The sequence below is a fragment of the Callorhinus ursinus genome, unplaced genomic scaffold (genome assembly GCF_003265705.2).
Source record: "Callorhinus ursinus isolate GAN/ISIS: 27379988/994484 unplaced genomic scaffold, GSC_fseal_2.0 scaffold26, whole genome shotgun sequence".
NCBI classification, from domain to species: domain Eukaryota; kingdom Metazoa; phylum Chordata; class Mammalia; order Carnivora; family Otariidae; genus Callorhinus; species Callorhinus ursinus.
The window spans coordinates 10539423-10560357 of record NW_027397088.1 but is presented as its reverse complement, the minus strand read 5'-3'; the positions used below and the strand labels follow the sequence as shown (position 1 = coordinate 10560357).

Sequence of the window (20935 nt, the reverse complement as noted above, 5' to 3'; positions counted from 1 at the left end):
TCAGAGCATGCTTCTTGGCAACTTACTGGCCAGAATTGGCTACACAAGCATGAGTGCCTGGTGGCATTTGGCTTCCTGCTTTTCATTAAATGGGAAAAGACAGAAAAGGACAGTAATATTCTGATTTCTTGATTAAAATGGTTTCTGAATATTTCAGGAAAAAAATAACTAATTTAAATAGACTTCAGGGGTGCCTGGGTAGCTCAGATGGTTAAGCATCTGCATTCGGCTCAGGTCATGATCCCAGGGTTCTGGGATCGAGTCCTGCATTGGGCTCCCTGCTCCTTGGGAGCCTGCTTCTCCCTCTGCCTCTCTCTCTCTCTCTCGTCTCTCATGAATAAATAAATAAAATCTTTAAAAAAAATAAATAAATAGACTTCAGGCCTCAACTTCCCATGGGAACAGCATTGCTTTGATATATTTGACACTCTTGTCATCTTCCAGTAAATGCTAGAGCCTTGCTCTAAGTTGTGCAATTTCTAGAAAAAAGAATAGTCTCTTTCTTAAAATACTTAAATATCCTCAAAACAGCCTAAAATCATTATTTAAAACACCCTGGTTTTAAAAATGTAATTATCATGGACCTTTTCCTAATGTCTAAGATGGTGCCAACCAGATAAATGATTTTATGACATATTTTTTTAATATTGGGTATGGAGCAGAATAGAAGTATGAGCCCAGGGTATCCTGATTCCCCAATCAATTCCATAGGCTTTTCTTTTCCATTACACAACAGCCTTTGAAAAGGCATTGGATCTTAGTCTAAATAAATGCATTCATAATTCTTTCAATATTAATAATCACCACAGTTATAATAAAACAATCTTGGTCCTTGTTAAAATTTCCCTATTTTCTCTACTTAATAATTAAAATAGCATAGTTATTTGTATGTGGCTCTGGAAAAGAAGTCTAAGGAATGTTTTATACCTACGTTGGATTATTAATATTGTTGCGACCACATTTAATGTTTTCCCCCTTTTCCTCGTTAATTGGATAATGTTCTAATGAAAGTCTTCCCCTATTAGAAATTGGTTAAAACATGGTGCAAAAGGGACCATGAGAGTTCAGCCATCTCACTTTTCCCACGGGCAGCAGCTCATAGGATCTTGCTTCTCCATTTGCAGAATGCCACGCTCCCTTCTTTGCATTCTTCAGACGCAGTGGATGCTCAGTCACTGTTTATTAAATGGGTGACTAATTAGCGATTCAATTATTTTACTGTTATGGTAGCTTTGAGTCAGCATGGTTATTTGTCTTCCAGGTTTTTCCTCACCGAAAACTCTTTCAAGTGTGCATGTTGTTCCTGTTTTTTAAAGGGGAGGCAGTTCGGGTGCCCGGGTGGCCCAGTCAGTTGCACGTTCAGCTCTTGATTTCGCTGAGGTCATGATCTCAGGGTCATGAGATCGAAGCCCTGTGTTGGGTTCTGCAATCAGCGAGGAATCTGCTTGTCCCTCTCTCTCTCTCTCTCTCTCTCTCCTCCCCACCACCTTCTGTCTCAAATAAATAAAATCTTAAAAAAAAAAAAAAGGAGAGACAGTTGCTTTTCAGAAGGTGAAGTGATCTGCCAACTACTGCTAAATGGTGAGCTACTTTGAACCTGAGTCCTGACAGGAGCTAAATCCATGATCTTTCCATTAGAGAAGCAGAAAAAAATGGAAATCTTCTGAAAAGACAATCCCATCATGTGCATTTTCTTATGGTTTCAAAATCCAGCCCAGGGCGATTGTGGACACATCAAGAGACACCCATGCCACTAGCAGTGTGACAGATATTTACACTGAACCGCAATTTGGGGATCACTATTTCCAATTAGCTCCCTGGTAAGCAGTGCTGTGGGAAGTGGTTTTGCACTTGGTCCTCATTTCTTTATGGCACGAGTGATGATTAAATGCAGATACTGCCCTCTGGGTTCAGCATTTAGAATAATCGAACCGCTGAACTTGTTTATGTGTTTGTTTATTAAATCAAACTTTGCAAAGGAAATCTTATCTTTAAAGGAGGATAGATTTTTTTCCTTCAAGGTTGCAAACTTGGAAGCTCCGACAATTAGCTCTCCTGGGTGTATAAATTCCGAAAGAAAAATCATAATAATTTGGCATCATATAAAACCATGATTTTTTTTTTTTAAGCAGAAAGAATAGATTGGCTTGTTCCTCATTATTTTCTTTTGAAGAAATATGTGATTCAGGACATTAACAACACAGAGCAAATGGGTCTTTTTTAAAAAATTTACTTAATACTTAAGACATTTTGGGAGAAAAACATTTCCTCTCTCTGTGAAGAAAAAATGAGAGGCAGCTAGGTTTGTCTTGTCCATCCTAGCACTGCTCTTTTCTCAGATTCTGTATTTATATTGTTATAATTCTCAAACTCTTACCCCTTGATTAATGTGAATCCTGCCACGCCTTCAAAGTCCTCCTCAAGAACCATTTTCTCAGGAGATGGCCCCCAAACTTTCCAGCGACATTGGCCTCTTATCTTCTCCAGATTTAGGGAACTCTCCAAAGCAACAATTAGTATGTGGCACGTCTCCTCTCCCCAGGGAAGGGAGAAGAAACAGAGATTATGTTATTTCTACCCCGTTGCTCTCAGCGCCTAAAATAGTGTTGGTTGAACCATAGGTGATGAATAGAAGGATATCCAACATATCCAAGTAGACTCGGGTCGTTAAGGTAAGAGCTGTCCCTTGCCAAAGTTTGGAGGTTAGACATAACTTCCTGTTTCGTGGTATTAGTTTCCAGGTGGCATGGCTTGCATGATGGAAAAACTGCCACAGCTGAATCACCCAGGGCTTTATGCTTGCTTGGGGGCCTTGGGGATTCAAAAGGAAGTAAGAACCTCTGTTGGAGACCAGGGGAGACATTACTGACAGTGGCAGTGTGAGTAAATGGCACTTGTCTTATGTTAATCCTGTACAATTAACAGTGACATGGGGAAAATCTGGTTTGCAGGGCTGCAATGTAATCACAACATATCCCAGGAAATCATGTAGGATTTAATGGGGCAGGTGTGAAATTAACCAATGCTATTTTCATAAATGCTATAATTAACCCAGATTCCAGGAAGAGGTCTTTAAGATTCTGTAGAATTCTCTGTAGTCACCTCTTCTTGTGCATTTGCTTCTGACACGGGACGTGTGCCCCTAAACAAGTTTTATCTGAGAGTTTTTGACCTGCTCCTAATTCTTTTTTTTTTAAGATTTTATTTATTTATTTGAGAGAGAGAGAATGAGAGATAGAGAGCACGAGAGGGAAGAGGGTCAGAGGGAGAAGCAGACTCCCCACTGAGTAGGGAGCCCGATGTGGGACTCGCTCCCGGGACTCCAGGATCATGACCTGAGCTGAAGGCAGTCGCTTAACCAACTGAGCCACCCAGGTGCCCTGACCTGCTCCTAATTCTAAGCAAAGTAGTAAATGTTAGAACTGTGTTTATCTACGGCTATTCCGCCTTTGTTCCTCGTGTTTTAAAATGTGTGTTGCAGGTTTGGGTTAATGTTTAATTTTGCTTCCAGTAAAAACAATCTCTATATTCAGCTTTGTTGTATTTGCCACTTAAGAATGCAGAATTTATTATTATGTGCTTAAAGCAATCATTTAACACTGACATTTTAAGTATGACAACAATCCAAGTAATTGTCACCCATTCACTTAACTGAAAATATCTCTACTTCCTGGGACAACTAATTATAATGCAGTATTAGTATCTTTTAATTGTAGGCATGTTTGTTTTTGTGTTTATTTTGGTTTGGGCTGTCTTCAAGGACATCCTTAGTCTCAAACTTGGCAATCTGCCCTTAATCTCTCTCTGCTGCTTTCTGAAAATAAACGAAAACACTATAGCCACAATCTTGAAGGAAAACAAGAGGATTTTTATGTTTCATAAGCTCTGCTCATGACTTCAGGATGTTGGATTATGAGTTATTTTTAAAACAATCTGATCAACTGCTATATAAATGGGGATTACTTTCCAAACAGACTCAAAGATTCTAGAAGCAGAGTTCAAATATCTCTGGGACTGTTCTTCTATGTGGCTCTTCACCATTGGAAAAATGTGCTGTTTCCCTTTTGGCTTCTTAAGAGTTGGGTTCAGATTTCCTGTCTGGCTTTTACCCTACATGGGAGTTCTATTATGATTTATCTTACACAGGGATTATTGCCCTGTCCCTCATTTTGAAAATCCTCTAAATTCAGGAATTTATAATTTCCCAAGTTAGTACTGGATGTTTCCATTCAGAGCAGTTAAGCATTTCATTGACTTTTATCACATTAGGCCATACCCTTCTTTTTATTTAATACACTATTCTTCTGAATTACCCATTGAATGTTTTTTTTTTCCCAACCAAGTTGGACCTAATAATTCATGTCATAGTTGGGAAGAATAGTACAGGAAATGTAACATTTCACATAATGTATTTTCACCATGTTTCTAAACTTACTGTGTGTGCATGTCTGTGAATGCCTCCAGGAAGACGCAATCTCAGGGCTGTGAATTGCTTCTGAACACACACACACACACACACACACACACACACACACACACACAGATGCTTGGCTTGGAAAATATTCTGTTAGGAAATATCATAGCAACCCCTCTAAATGACACTTGCTGTTCATGATATGTGCAATGGGGGCATTTGCTAATCATCCTGCCACCTATAAAATATACACACACATAGCAACTCCAACATCTAAATCAATATATATTTCAATTTTTTTTTTTTACCTCTATCATTCAATTGAAGTATTTACAGAAGATTTAAAACAAACTAGCAAAGACTCAGGTTCTTTGGCTTTCTGGCTATTAGTGACTTGTGTGACATCATCAAGGCAAACATAATGATGTGTTCTACCTTCTTAGGATATTTTTCAGTTCCCTTTAATTTTGTTTACCTGGTACATTTTTATTTCATGCCAATTCCTACTCTAGGTTTTGTAAGATTTTAGAGATTACATGTACTGCCTGGTCAGTATTGACCAAGAATGCTTTGAAATTGGAAATAAAGGAAACACCAGATACCAATGGCCCACACAATGAGTTCATTTTTTTTCACATAATAAGAAGGAGGTAAGAAGGCACTTACCTAAAGCAGCTTATCTAAGGAAGGATTGTGGCTCAGCTTCTGGGTGATTCTTTCTCTTGACCCCTCACAATTTCAAGTGCTCTAAATATCAAGGTCACATTCAAAGGCAGAAAGAAGGGCCAGTGGAGAGTGAGCTTTCTCCTCGTTCTTTCTCTCCTACTAGGGAGATTATGAGCAACACCCCCCCCCCTTGCATCTCATTGCCCAGAAATGGGTCAGATAGCCATTCAGTTGCAAAGGGAAGTGAAGAGAAGGAAACATCTAAGTTTTTCTTGCCTTTACAGTTGGAGGTGGGCAAGGGACATTTTCGGATTGGAAAGCACTTCTGGGTAGTCAACTAATCATTGCTATATGGTCCACCAAAATCTTATAATTATTTTAAGTAGCTGTTTTTTATTGATTCACAGAAAAGAGGTTTCCCCTCACCCCTCTACCCCACCCCCAGCTCCTGAACATGGTATATGAAAGAAAAGTAGGTGTGAATAGAGGTAGAAGATAAAGAGTAGATCTGGCCTACTGGCCTCCGGGATGGTTTGACCCAAGGACACAACTGCTCTATCTTGAATACTTTTCCCCATGGTCATCATCTGATAGGGAAACAGTTGGTTCTGACTCGTCCAGATCTCATCAATGCCACCTCAGATAGTCACAGTCTGTCTCATTATCCTCATTTGTCCTTTTGTAGCACTTCCCAGTTTCTGATATGATCTTAATTTTTAAAGTAAGTTGCATGAGCAGATGACTTAGAGCTTCGTGATTCTTACCATTGGTGCATTGGAGGCCCTGGTTTACCAAAAGGTGAACATTTCCATCTGGGAACACAGACCTTCTAGCTATAGCCACCACCAGGACACAGCAGGCTCCTCATGCCAGGAGACCAGTGAACAGAGAAAGGAGTCATCACTACCGTCAAGGTTAATCATCTGTTATCAGTAGTAGAAGGTGGAACGGCTAGTAGGCAACAGGGGTAGGGAAGAATAGGTTTGTTTTTCGAGTGATTCATTTGAGGCACCTCAGAATCTTCTCATGCCCAGCTCTAACTGAGAACAGCTACCACCTAAGAGCAGCACTCTGCTAAAAATTTAGAAATTTCAGTAATCTCCATTCAGACTACATCGCCAGGCAAGCCATCCAGACCTGCAGAAGTGCTAGTCAAGGAAGAGGAGATGATGGTGGAGGAGGGTGATGAAGAGTTTCATTATCACCTTGAGCTCAGTTGCACAGCTCACCCTGTAGTTGTCCCCACCAACCCTTCTCCACTAAGTTTCCCAGGAAACAAGACTGGCCATAACCCTGATGGAACTGTTTCTAGACAGTGTGAGTTTACAGTAGAAGCAAAGGGGTCTGAGCAGCAGAAGGGGTGGACTGTGATGGATACTGTGGCGCTTCACCCACGTCCCCTCAGGCTAAGCCCACACAACCTCCGTTGCTGGAAATATTGCCTGCTCATGGCTCAGACCAGAGTCCCTCTTTGGGAACTTTCCTTGGCCACAGGAAACGTCCTCATCCAGGTCATATCCCTCCCATAGGACAATTTGTAGTCGCTAACTGACTGATATGGAAACACAGAGGCCTTCTCCCCATCCCTCATTTTGGAACAGCTCTCAAGGACCAACTCCAGATCATCAGCTAAAGCCTCAGTTACAACCAGTGTGTGGTCAGGATTTCCTTGTGCTCAGTTATACTTCCTTTACTTCAGTAAAGGTATAGCTGTCAAGATGTCTTCTCAGTGGGTCTTCTGCATGCATTATTGCATCGGAATGAAAGGCAATTACTTAGTAGGAGATAACTCAACATTTCTGTGACGTACATCTACCTTGCTATTCTGATCAGCCTTATGTTTGCAGATGTCCCCATTGAAAAAATGTGTTTGGTGAGTGTGAAGATTAAGAAAGATTATGATTTTTATATGTTAGAACTCTAACTGACAAAACTTGTGCATTGCTGGAAATATAGGAGTATATAAACAGCATTTAATCAGCAAAGCATTTTGCAAATTATGGTCATATTTTTGTTTCAGGATGACATCTGGAATTATGACACCAGATGTGGTTTTCTTGTAATGCTTTTATAAATATGTTTAAAAGCTACTTTTTGAAAATATTTGGGCAAATTATTTATGAAAGTATCATTTAAATATAACTTTGAGAATGCCAAACCATTTATAGAAGTGAGGCTATTATTTAAATATTTTATAGGTTACTTATTATTTTTTAACTTAAGATAGTAAAAACGTTCTTAAGATCCTCCACAAATAGTAAGTTCACAACAATAGGTCAGTTTCTCATTACCTCTCATCCCTTTCCTGATCATAATTTCTGACATTCTAGCTCAGCCCTACCAGGTACATGATATATGATTCCTTTGGAAACATGGCTTAAAGGTTAGATGTGTTTGTCCAGAAGAAATGGTTAGTCAAAATAGGTATCATGGAAGGTCAACTTCCAGAAACATCTAGCAGTATTTGTCCATTTGTAGATATTTATTTTTTATTTTTATTTATTTAAAGATTTTTATTTATTTGACAGAGAGAGAGAGCACAAGCAGGGGGAGCAGGAGGTAGAGGGAGAGGAAGAAGCAGTCTCACAAGCAGGGAGCCCAATGTGGGACTCGATCCCAGGACCCTGGGATCATGACCTGAGCCGAAGGCAGACGCTTAACAACTGAGCCACCCAGGCGCCCCCATTCTTAGATGTTTAAATATTTGTGTGTACACACACGTGCATGTGCACACACACACTTACATATATATTGATACAGAGACTCAGAAATTACTGAGAAAAAATTTAATTAGCTCTTTAATTTCTAGATTTCCTCAGAGCTATCAACACAAATTACTTTTTACAATAGGCGGCTAAATAAAACAACTCAGAATTAAATTGGAAAGAAAAAGAGTTACTATATTGTATTATGTATTTTTCTTGTACTAAATTATGAGATATACATCCCTCCCTTTTTAGGTATTTATTTAGAAGTTTTATTTATTTTTTTTAAAGATTTATTTATTTATTTATTTATTTATTTATTTATTCAACAGAGAGAGAGAGGAAACACAAACAAGGGGAGTGGGAGAGGGAGAAGCAGGCTTCCCACCGAGCAGGGAGCCCGATGCAGGGCTCGATCCCAGGACCCTGGGATCATGACCTGAGCTGAAGGCAGACCCTTAACGACTGAGCCACCCAGGTGCCCCTATTTAAAAATTGTAAAAGAAGGTTTGGATTAATAATTACTAAAACTTCTCTTGACATAATTGGAAGGATTTCAATTTTATTTCTACAGCAAGAATACTTCCTGGTAAGCAATCAGGGAGAAGAATAATTTTCATTATTATTTATTTAGAAAATACTATTATTGAGGACAATAAAATAAATAATTTTGTTGACTAATATTTATTAGGCACTTATTATGAGACAAATATTACATTCTCTCTTTAGATTTCTTTACTAACCTTTGTAATAACTATTATAAGTATGGGTACCTTATAGGCATTATTTTAGAGAGATTAAGTACTTAGGTTCACACAGGTATGTTGTGAAAGAGTTGATTCTCAGTCCCTGCTCCATTTGATTATAAAAATTCATACTTTTAAAACTATGCTAGAAATTTCCTTTTGATATTATATATCAAAAATATATATATGTTACTATATACTATTAAATAAAGCTCATTTATTATGCTATGTGCATTTTTCAATTCAATTCAATTCAATTCAATTCAATTCAACTCAATTCAATTTGATTCAATTCAGCTGAACAAATCTTGAACACTAGTAAGAGCTATCCATTGCTCCAGACACCAAACAAAAGGGCAGGGATGGCACCCTCAGACTTCTTGTCAACATCTGGTCATGACTTTTTCCTAATTTGACTTCATCTTCACTTGATTACTTGACTTATATCTGAATTAGACCATCTTGTTGGGGTGAAATAATATGAGACCATGTATTTGACGTGTGCCCACATTTTCCCTAAAAATGGCAAAATTAAACTCAATCCCACAAACAAAATCTGAGTGCGTTTTAGTGCTGTTACACATGATAATAGTTTATCAAGCTTCTGTTTAAGCTCTTCTGTACACTGAGAGAATATGCTTTCTTTCTTATTTTCAGCCTACCTACTATTGTCAATAGTTTGGGTTGCATTTCTATTTATGGACTCCTTACTGCAAAAAAAGAAAACAAAACAAAATAAAAACCCCCCAAACAAACAAAAAAACCCAAACCCCTATTTATCTAGCACACACTATCCAAACTATGGTTTTAGGAAAGAAGCAAAGAAGAAGATCCAAAGCTGTATCTTTTGCTTTTTGATTTAAATGTCTGAACCACCTATAGATGACTTTGGTAGAATCACAGTGCAATTCCTTCCATTTGAATATGTTTTTCCATTGCCTCCAAGAGTGGAGTTGAAATTAGAAGCCAATTTTGTGATTTGAAATGGCTTTCTTGCTCTTGAGTGACTTTCCAGCTTTGTATTATAAAGCAGTCCTCCTTTAAAAGTGGTAAGCACCAGGGGTGCCTGGGTGGCTCAATTGGTTAAGTGTCTGCCTTTGGCTCAGGTCATGATCTCAGCGTCCTGGGCTCGAGCCCCTGGAAGGGTTCCGAACCAGCTCAGCAGGAGCCTGCTTCTCCCTCTCTTCCCTGACCTTCTTCTCCCTCTTCTCCCTAGCCTGCTCTCTCACTATCTCTGTCTCTCACTCTCTCTCAAATAAATAAATAAAATATTTTAAAGATTTTATTTAAAGGGAGAGAAAGAGAGAGAGCATGAGTGGGAAGGGGCAGAGAGAGAGGGAGAAGCAGACTCTCTGCTGAGCACAGAGCCTGCTGTGGGGCTTGATCCCGGGACTCCAGGATCATGACCTGAGCCGAAGGCAGACACTTAACCACCTGAGCCACCTGGGTACCCTTAAATAAATAAAATCTTATTAAAAAAAAGTGGCAAGCACCTTCCTGGAAATCTGACATCTTCTCTCATTTAATCCTAACTCAAAGAGGTGGACATGACTATCTTCTATTTTTAGAGGAAGCATCTGAGACCCAGAGATTAAATAATTCACAAAATACAAGACTAGTAAATAGAAGAGCTAAGATTTAAAATGGGCTCTGTGCTCTCAGCCTGTATGCAGATCTGCTTCTGTCGATCCTGCCGCCGTAGGTAGCCTGACAAGTCCTGAAGCCTCCTGATGATATTCTTATGTCTAAGCTGTGAATTTTTTTTTTTTTATGCTGCCTTGCTTAGGCATTATCATGCAGCTCGGTAATGGGATTGTGTGTAAAATCAGTTATCATTCCAGTTATTAATAAAACTTCCATTATGCATAAAGTAGCTATTTTCACTTCATAAGTGTTTTGTAAACATTTTAACTAATTAGACCAGGTAAACACCAGCAAGGTAGGTGTTCTCCTTCTTAACTAACAGATTAGCTGCAAAGGTAAGTGACTTCCTAAAGCCAGAAGGAAAGCTGCAATAAAAACTTTAGCTGAATTCCTGTGTGTCTGCTCCCCGCTCTGGCGGTGGTGTTTGGTCAGGAGCACTAGCTGTTCTTAGCTCTCATATATCCTAATTATCATATTTACTCATTCCTGGCTCTAAGTGAATTTCTCTTGGAAAAATAGATGCGTTCTAACATCACATCCAGTATTTATTAGCACGGACTATTAGGGAAAATGTTATTTGTAGATGGCAAAAATTGACATAAAACAGAAACACACACATATTGAATAAGAGGTAGTATTTTAGAAAGGCAAACAACCCTCCTTCACCTTTGCTCCAAGTGGTGACTTTGTTTTTGAAATTTGCTTTCATTGTCTTTTTATGCTCTGGGCTGAGTGTTGTCTGTCCCTGTCCCCCTCCCAGTCCCACTCCCATTTAGAGATTGTCACTGGAAATAACAGCCTGAAGAGTTTGGGAGTCTCTTTGGACTCTTTCAACATACTTCAATCCCTGTTTTCTCATTAGAACATTCATACTTTTGTGCCTCAGTGGGAATGATCAATTATTTCAATGTCAGTAGTGGTAATATTACCCCTAAGATTTAGCAATTTTCAAAGATCTTTTAACTTAATTAGAGGCATTTGTTATAAATTGAATTAAATCTGTTAAAAGTGCAATGTGTTATATTAAAAGTATAATACCCAAATTGGCCAAGGAGACACAATTTTAGGGGGGAAAATCTAGTTTAAAAATGCTAACATCAAGATAAACTTGTGAAGTTTTCCTTTTCAAAAAGTTTTGTAAAAGTTGAAAGAATGAAGAACAATTTTAGCCAGAACATTTTGGTGAAATCTGTATATGTACCGATACTTTTGTGAAAGTACTTTTCCAAATACTTGAAATAATGATAAACTAAAACAGATTTGCGTGTTTTAATGACTTTGGTAAAAAATATAAATAAAACTGATACTGATGTTATTTATAAGCTATATACATATCAATCCAATAATTGGCATATGATAATAGTATTGTAGTAATTCATTTTTTTTAAATGAGGTATAATTGACACATAACATTATATTAGTTTCAGGTGTACAACAAGATGATTTGATATTTGTGTATATTGTAAAATGATTAGCACAGTAAGTCTTATTACCATCTGCTGCCATATAGAGTTAAATTTTTTTTTTCTTTTGTGATAAGCACTTTTAAGATTTACTCTCTTGACAACTTTCAAATATGCATTTTGATATTATTAACTATGGTCACCATGCTGTAAGTTACATTCCCATAACTTATTTATTTGATAGCTGGAAGTTTATATGTCTGGACTCCACTCATTTCGTGCATCTCCCCAATGCCCCTCCCTCTGTAATAATTCATTTTTTGATTAATTATCTCTCTTTCCAAATAAGTGTTCCCTTATCTTGGCATATTTTACTTCATTTTCTTTTAAAACACGATATCATAGTGAACTTGCCCAAAAGTCCCTACCAGCCAAATCATTTAGTAATATACTGCTGTGAATTTATGAGACTTTGCTCAGCTGCCATTTAGAAAGTTTTAATGGTGGTTTTCTGATTTCTTAAGCACCAAACAGTTAGGTTGCAATGGATTGTATGAATCTTGAAATGGTAAATTAAAGGTACTGGCCAACTGCCTGAGGCAGATCATGATTTTTACCTAAATCATTTAGAAAACCACACGTTTAAGAAAGTATTTGTTTTACAAATACTTGTTTTTAAGCACCTACTATGTATAGGGCATGGCGGTAGGACCTGGGGATATAGCAATGAACAAGACAGACAGTTCCTGCCTTCATGGAGTTAAAAGACTCTCTAACACATTAATATTAATATCCGATCGCATTTTTCACTGAGTTGCAGTATAACTTCTAGGGACATGTGAGTGAGTTGTGAATCTCTTTCCTGCCAACCCCATCAGCCCACATGTACTCACTCACATGAATCATGGAAATACACAGGTTTTGGTATCAGACTAACATTAGGTTTGAATCTAGATGCTTGTCTTGTTCTGTCTCTTCATAGCTGTATGATCTGAAGCAGGGAATTTGAACTTTCTCATGTCTCGTTTCCTCATCTGTAAAATGTGTGTAGAAACACTTGCCCTCCAAAGTGGCCCTGTAAATTAAATATAGTATACACATATTACATAGTGTGTTCCATACAGAAGAGCTGCTATTATTACATTAGTTATTACTGCCTATGCCAAAAATTTTCACTTACCTTAAAAACTCTTTTCCATAAACTACTTTTCATGGACGTGAATGAAGGAGGAGGGTTTTGTCTACACTAAGTGGGGTTGCAGCTATAAACCAGCATATGGGAAAAGAATTTCTTCAATGAGTGCTTGAATTATGTTGTTCAAGGTCATGATAGCTGATTCCATTCAAAAAAAAACATTAATATTAATCCTAGGGACTAGCATTTGTATAATTTATTTTCAGTTTTCACATCATTTCCACATGCTGGATATTGACAGTGGGTCTCAACCACTCGAATGTCTTCTAATTACCATGTTGGTGACTTCAAACTGTTTTCCAGTTCTGATACGTCTTGAACCTCATTTCCATCAGGACAACAGACTATTGGGCAAATTCTCTTGGATTTACCATGAGCATTTCCATACGCAGGTCAATATGAGCTTATTGTTTTCCTCATTTTTCCCATTCCCTCACCAAATGCTTTTTTCGAATATGTTCATCCACTCTTTGGATATGCTATCTGAGCCAGAAACTTTGGAACCATTTTTTATTCTTTTCTTGGAGACCGCGTATTCAGTCTCCAAGTATTGTTCACTTTGGTCAAATATCTCTCAAATCCATCTGTTTGTCCCTGTCCTGCCCACACCCCCCCAACAATTCTCTTTTCCTCTACAGGGCTGTTGTTGGCATTTGGAGGTGTTATGGGTTGAATTGTATTACCTCAGGTAATATGTTGAAGTTGTAGGCCTCATACCTCAGAATGTGGTCTTATCTAGAAAGAGGGTCATTGCAAATGTAAGCTAAGATGAGGTCATACTGGAATAGAGTGGGCCCTTAATCTAATATGGTTGGTGTCTTTATTTGTAAAGACACAGACACACAAAGGGAAGATAGCCATGGAAAAGTTGAGGCAGAGATTGGATTTTTGCTTCCACTAGTCAAGGAATGCTTGAGGCCACCACAAGCTGGAAGAGGCAAGGAGAATCTTTCCCTCTCTACCCACCCACCCCAACCATCACCTGGAAACTTCAGAGAAAGCATGGCCCTACCAACACCTTGATTGAGAACTTTTAGTCCAGAACTGTGATAGAATACATTTTCTGTAATTCATTTATTTTTTTAAATATTTTATTTATTTATTTGTCAGAAAGAAAGAGAGCACAAGTAGGGGGAGCTGCAGAGGCAGAGGGAGAAGCAGGCTTCCCGCTGAGCGAGGAGCCAATTGTGGGATTTGAAATCAGGATCTTGGGATCATGACCTGAGCCAATGGAAGACGCTTAACCAACTGAGCCACCCAGGCATCCCCATTTATGTTATTTATAATCACCCAGTTTGTAGTTATAGCAGCCCTAGGGAACTCAATGTAGGGAGCAAGAGAGATCTTCATCATTTGAGACTCTCAAGCACATCAGGAAGCTTGGTGCCTTTGCCAGCCTTCCTGTTATCATGACAACAAAGAACACCTGTGCCATACTTCTGAAAGCTCTACACTTCTGCTCATAGTTGAGCAGTACTAGTCAGTCATCATCTAAGTCATAATCTGTTCTCCCCTTTGGTCTGGACCCTACCCAAACTATTTACCCCCTGCAGTCAGAGCAGTGTTTCTAAAACACGAACATTGCAATCCCTGCACCACCACCCCTGCCACATGTCCTCCCCTCTAAAATACTCCAGGGGCTCCTGAGAGTGGCAGGATGGGGTCCAGACATCGCAGTATGACATCCACTGGCCAGGCTTCCACATGCCAACTCCTCCCGTTTCTGTAACTGTCTTCACCTACTTGGACTTTCTCCACACAATTCAACTTATTCTCAGTTTTAGAAATGGAACACTATTCTTTGGAGAATGGCATATGTGATGGCACGCCCTCCGGGCTTTCCCTCTCCTCCCATTTGTCTGATTCCTCTTTACCTCACAGGTCTCAGGAGGGAAGTCTTCTTTAGCCCAGTTTGAGGTGGGTGTCCATCTTGTGTTCTCTCATAGCATCCTGGATGTCACTGTCCCACTTCCCACCCTGGATTTTATCCCCAGATTTTATTTGTCTTTTCACTCATCGGTCTCTATCAACAGAATGACATTTCCATGGGTGGGTGACCATGTTGCTCATCTGTGAAAATCCAGAACCCATCTATATCAGTATTTTTTGCTGCTTTCCCACATGACCACAAGCTTGTGGCTTAAGCAACACAAGCTTATTATTTTGCAGTTCTGGAGGTCAGAAGTCTGCAATGGTTGTCACTGGGCTAGAATTAGGTGTCAGCAGGACTACATTTTTTCTGTATTCTAGGGAGAGTGCTTCCTTACTTATTCTAGCTCCTCGTAGCTGGCCTCATCCCTTGTCTCCTGGCTCTCTTCTTCAATCTGCAAAACGAACAAATTTGGGCCAAGTCTTTCTTCCATTGCCATTCTTCTGGTTCTCCCTCTGGTTGTCTCCCTGTGTCTTCTGCTTCCCAGTTTCACTTTTTAAGGACCCTTGTGAATTCACTGGGCCCGCTCAAATAATCCCTCATAATCTCTCTAGTTTAAACCCAATTGCTTAGCAAACTTAATTGCATCTGCTACTTTAATTCCCCTTTGTCATGTAATTTAACAAAATCACCTGTTACAGGGGTTAGGGTGTGGACATATCTGGGGGAGACCATTATCCTGCCTACTACATCATCACAGGGCCTGACATATACATTCATAGAATGATGATCTGGTGATTGAGTGAGTTGTGGCCCATTAAACCAGCTTCCATAAAGGAGGAATCCTTTCCTTCTTTCAAGTTTCAAATAAAAGGGCTCACTTTCAAACAGCCTAGAGTTCCTTGTCTTGCGAAACTGTTGGAGAGTTCCTCATGGCAAGTCAGCAGACAGGAGTTAGAAAACTTAACAGTTGTGCCAACTTGGGTAAATTGCTTAATTTACTGGGGCTTTAGTTCAGCTTCGGCAAAAGTCTGAGGGACTATGATGAGGCCTTCTCCACCATTAACAGGGTATGACCTATCCATGTTTCTTTGATACCTCCATTAGAATGACTCCCTGAAATACTGACTATTAAGCCTTAGGAAAGTCTTACAGTCACTGAGGATTCCATGTTCCAAAACTTGATAAATGGAACATGATAAAAAGAGAAATGAGAAGCACTCAAATAAAGGAATTAAACACACAGACACACACACACACACACACACACACACACACTTGATTTAAACAAATGCTACATTTAGACTATGGCTAGTTATACCAGAAAAAGGGAATATGGAAATTTTAGTGCCATTTATCTATAGTGTCTTTTTAAAAGGATTATTATGCACAGCTGATGAATGATGGGTTTTTGTTGTCTACAAATCCCTAAGGACTCCTGTTCACCGTCGAAGAGAGTTTAAGAATGCATTCTGTGCTTTTTTTTTCTTCCAAAGCAATTTTGGTCTTTTTTTATTATTATTACACTGATGGATCATAGAAATCTTGTTTGATATCGGGTCTCTATAAGGACTGGGCATGGAAGGGGGATATATGTGTGTCATATGAAATGTGGCTGAAGTTCAGAGAAATAGGTTTCATTTAATAGCTGAATACTGGATGACCTGACCATTCTTCTCAGCCTCTGGCAGCTCACCCCATGAGCAATAGAGGAGTTGCCTGCATGAACTGAGGAGTAGCTGCTGGCCTCAATGTGATTTTGCAGTGATCTGTGTGCTCTATGGCTTCCTTCATAACCAACAAATCAATTCCCACTATACGTATTACACACCCCAGTGGCAGAGGCCATTTATTATCCTTTTGATGGTCATACTCTTTGTACATAACCAAGAAAGATTACAGAGGAAGGAAAGAACAGTTGAAATGTGGATGAAGATCTTGTACAATGGCACTGCATTTTATAATGTGCCTTACATGTATACAAGAATAAAAGAGTTGCTTTCTTTCAAGAAAATTTCAAAACATGGTTGCAGAATTTTCTTTTGAATGAAATATATTTCGAGAACGACTTATGGAGGGATAGTCGTGGATGTAATTCTCTGTTAGTACCCATTTGGATTTCAGGTACAAATTCAAAATGATTAAGAGAAAAGGACTGTCACTATCATATGGGGATTGTTTGTAAGGTGCTCCTTGATGAATTTTGTTCACCTAACAAGCTTGTTGATACTTGCTTTTATTTGCCACCATCTAGCATCAACTAATTCCTGTATTAACTTCTAACTTTGAAGTATATAATTTTTCAAACTCTAAATGATTGATTCCAGGTCTTTCCTAATTATTGGGATCCAGATATTATAGTTATCACTGTTAAACAAACAAGTAAAAACAAATAGTAAATTGTGTTGACGAGGTACAATGTAACTAAGTATTTTGAATTCGATATAAATTGTACACAGTCAAACTTTAGTGTTATTTGCCCTAACTCAAATGTCCCACCAACAAATATGTGTATCTGCATGTGAGTGGGAAATATTCATCCATGAAAGTAATGACAAATCATGAGTTTACGGTGGGTTCTGTGCATAAACATTTAAACTGCTTAGTCATTTATATCAATGGATGTGAAAAGAACAGTGGAAATTTCCAAAGGTCAAATAAGCTACTGTCTCTTCTGTTTTGCATCATTTGAGATTTTCTGGGTTTTTGCAAACAGCACAATGCCAAATCTGTATTTGATTTTCTCTTCTCTTTGAAGAGGCAAAACAGCAACAGAATAATTAACTGAAAAGGAGCATGCACAGAATATTTTGCTTTAGCAGTGTAGAAAGTTCTGGGCTTCATTTCACATGATGATAAATGTAGTAAGGTATTCTGGAATCCTTCTATGAGGACTCTGTTACCATTGGGAAACCAAAACCTCTCAGGGGCCTGTTTCCTGTTTAGCTGTTCCTCATTTGTATAATTGAAAAGCACGCAAAGAACAGACTGCATGTCGATGGGTTGGATGATGCTTTTCACCTTCATGGCAAAATACATACAAAAACAATAAAAAAGAACTGCCAGTGTCAAGTTTAGTGCCTCCCGAGTCCTGCACAGACCAAAAAGCTAAAGTCATGGATTGGAGTTCTAAGGACAGTATGTTTTTCTTTTACTTTCTGTTATCAGGTTTTTTTTTCTTTTATCCCCTCAAAGACTCCTGTTTCTATTATTTATCTTCTCCTTTTCATGGTGCAATTATCATCATATTTAGATAGTCTTCAGAGAGAGGTGAGCTTTTGTATATACGATCTTTTGAATCTATGAATTTCATTTCTGTTATGTTCTCACACTGCCTCGACTCTCTGTGGTTTATCACTGTCGCTGGGCTGCTTCCTATCATACTAGCTTCTCCTTTGGTAAGATGCTTTTAATCAGGGCCATTTTTTGTTGAGGAATTTACTGAATTATTCTAGAATATTTTTCTAGAATAGAATCAGACACGCTAATCCAGAACCTGGAGCCTAGTTTTCATAAAGATAGATCACTGATTTAACAAAACTGACATTCTGTTAAGCTGGTGATAGTATATACTGATGATATTTACTGTTTGAATGAAGCAACATATGCACATAACACATTCCTTTAAAAATAAAAGGAATCATATCATCTCCTACATTTCTTGGGCTTGATGGAAGGTCAGCTTATTTCAAAGTAGCTCTGGTAAATATGGGAAGAGGGCGAAGCAGTGCATTGAGTGTTTGATTATTTTGTGATGACAGCACAAGATTCACTGTTCAGTGTTTCACAGCTCTTAACTTAGTCATCATACTGACCCTGGTGTGTGGGTACTGTTATCATCCGCCCTTTCCATACGAGCAAGCTAAGGCATTGAAAGGAATTCTGTGTAGACAGGCAGAGTCCAGAGCTTGTACTTTTAGTCACCAAACTATGGGAACTCTACTGTGTATTTCCTGCACATATCCTTGGGATTAGGTGGGGAATGAGTTCTGCCTCTAACTTATTTTCAGATACTTCTTCATCTTCTTTCCTGCAAAAACTCTAATTTTAGAAACTTTGAAAACATCTCTTGATCCCAATACCAGACAGAAAGAGGAAACCTGGCCCAAATCAGAAAGAACACCCTGCATGTAATTATTTTATGTGTAGTTTCAACAGAATGTCAGTATTGTGTTAAGGAATAAGAGAACTTTAAAGTTTCAAATTCTCATTTGCATATTTTCAATGGTATCTTAATAACTCATTTCAATTTTTTAAATAAAATAGTTAACTTTTAACAAGGTGTAGGTAAATAACAAAATCTAATTTTAATAAAGATCATTGTGGGTAGGTGAGATAAACAGGAATATATTATGGATTTTAAAGATTTTTTAAAATAAGTTTATTATTCATAATAATTCTTTTCCATATTTCTTTTAAAATGTCCTATTATTGTAAAATACACAAACATAAAATTTATCATCTTAACCATTTTTAAACATACAGTTCAGCAATGTTAAGTACATTCACATCATCGCGCAAGCAATCGCCACAACCTTTTCGTCTTGCAAAACGGAAACTTATACCATTAAACCCCTCCCCACTCCGACCCTGGTAAACTTCATTCTACCTTATATCTTTGTGAATCTGACTACTCCAGCTACCACAAATAAGTGGAATCATGCGGTATTTGTCTCTGTATCACTGGCCTAATTCCTTTAGCATAATGTCCTCTAGGTTCATACATGTCATGGCAGGTGTCAGAAGGTCTTGCTTTTTTAAGCCTGAATAATACTTCATTTGATGGACAGTTAGGTAGCTTTTCCCTTTTGGCTTTTGTGAATAATCCTGCTATGAACAGAGGTGCACAAATATCTGCTTGAGATTCTGCTTTGAATTCTTTTGGATATATACCCAGAAGGAATATTGCTGGATCATATACTAGTTCTACTTTTCTTTTCTTTTTGCTTCGTTTCATTTCGTTTCTTTTTTCTTTTCTTTTCTTTTCGGGAGCATAAATGGGGCGGAGGGCAGAGGGAGAGGAAGAGTGAGAACCTCGAGCAGGCTCCGTGCCCAGCACTGAGCCTGACATGGCGCCAGATCCAACGACCCTGAGATTATGACCTGAGCCGAGATCGAGAGTTGGACGCTCAACTGACCCAGCCACCCAGACACCCCAGGGTAGCTCTATTTTTCATTTCTTGAGAACCTGTCATACTGTGTCCCACAGCAACTGCACCAATTCACATTCCCACCAGTAGTGCACAAGAGTTCCAATCTTTCTATACCCTCACTGATGCTTGTTATTTTCTGGCTTTCTTTTCTTTCTTTTTTCTTTTTTGCTTTTTTGGACAGTTGTCATCCTAACGGATGTGAAGAGATACCTCATTTTGATTTTGTTTTCCATTTCCATTTGCATGCTTCTTTCCATGGTCCCTTTTATTTATTATTTATTTATTTACTATTATGTTATGTTAGTCACCATACAGTACATCATTATAGTTTTTGATGTTGTGTTCCATGATTCATTGTTTGTGCATAACACCTGGCACTTATTACAACACGTGCCCTCCTCAATAATACCCATCTCCACAGTCCCTTTTAGTCCTCCATTACAGCAAAAAGAAGCCTAAGTAACCTGAGTCCAAGTATTTATGAAATAATTTCATTCCATTTCACTTTCACAATGTCTTTATTATGGTTTCAAGATATTTTACTGCTTTAAGTTTACCTTAAGCTCCAAATTCATTATTGCTTTGTCTGCAGCTGTTTGTCCCTTGCCGGTGGTACTGGATCTGGAGGACTCCTCAAGCATCTCCATTTTGTGCGGGTGTCCGTGTTTTCAGAACTTCAGCTAGCTCAGTGGCAAAGCCAGGGCTTCTGGTACATTATCCTGCTGATGGCTTCCCTCTGGTTCCTGAGGCTCTACCTGCATTACCTTAGCCAGTGGCTGTTCCTCCAGGCCATTTCAACTCCTGTTACAAAGTGAGTGCTTTCCCCTGCAAGTCAAAGGGATTCATTTTCATCTCGGTCATCCAGATGAAAGTGCAAAACTCCTCTCCATCCATTTGCCAGAAGACCTAAAAGACGGGTATGATTTGAAGAGACAAAAATGTCTTTATCTAAGAGCAAGAACATTGATTACAGTTACATTCTCATCTTATGGGCCGTGTATATATACAAATACATAACTGGCACATCAATATTTAACTAAAATTTAGCAGATTCAAGTATGTTCTGCTCTGTGAGCAGAACCCAAAAAGGAACTTAGCAACTGTATTTTATTCTGTTTTGATTTTATCAGAGTGACTCA

The 20935-nt window shown here is 38.5% G+C and overlaps 1 protein-coding gene across 1 annotated transcript in view; it reads left to right on the top strand.

Moving 5' to 3' along the window:
• Positions 1-20935, top strand: part of LOC112838136 (uncharacterized) — a gene marked incomplete at its 5' end in the record, with an annotated part of 234215 nt that overhangs the window by 191295 nt on the left and 21985 nt on the right. The window contains one exon of the mRNA XM_073877665.1: positions 20389-20607. Within this exon, the coding sequence (XP_073733766.1) occupies positions 20389-20607 (219 nt within the window). The remainder of the gene's footprint in view (positions 1-20388; positions 20608-20935) is intronic.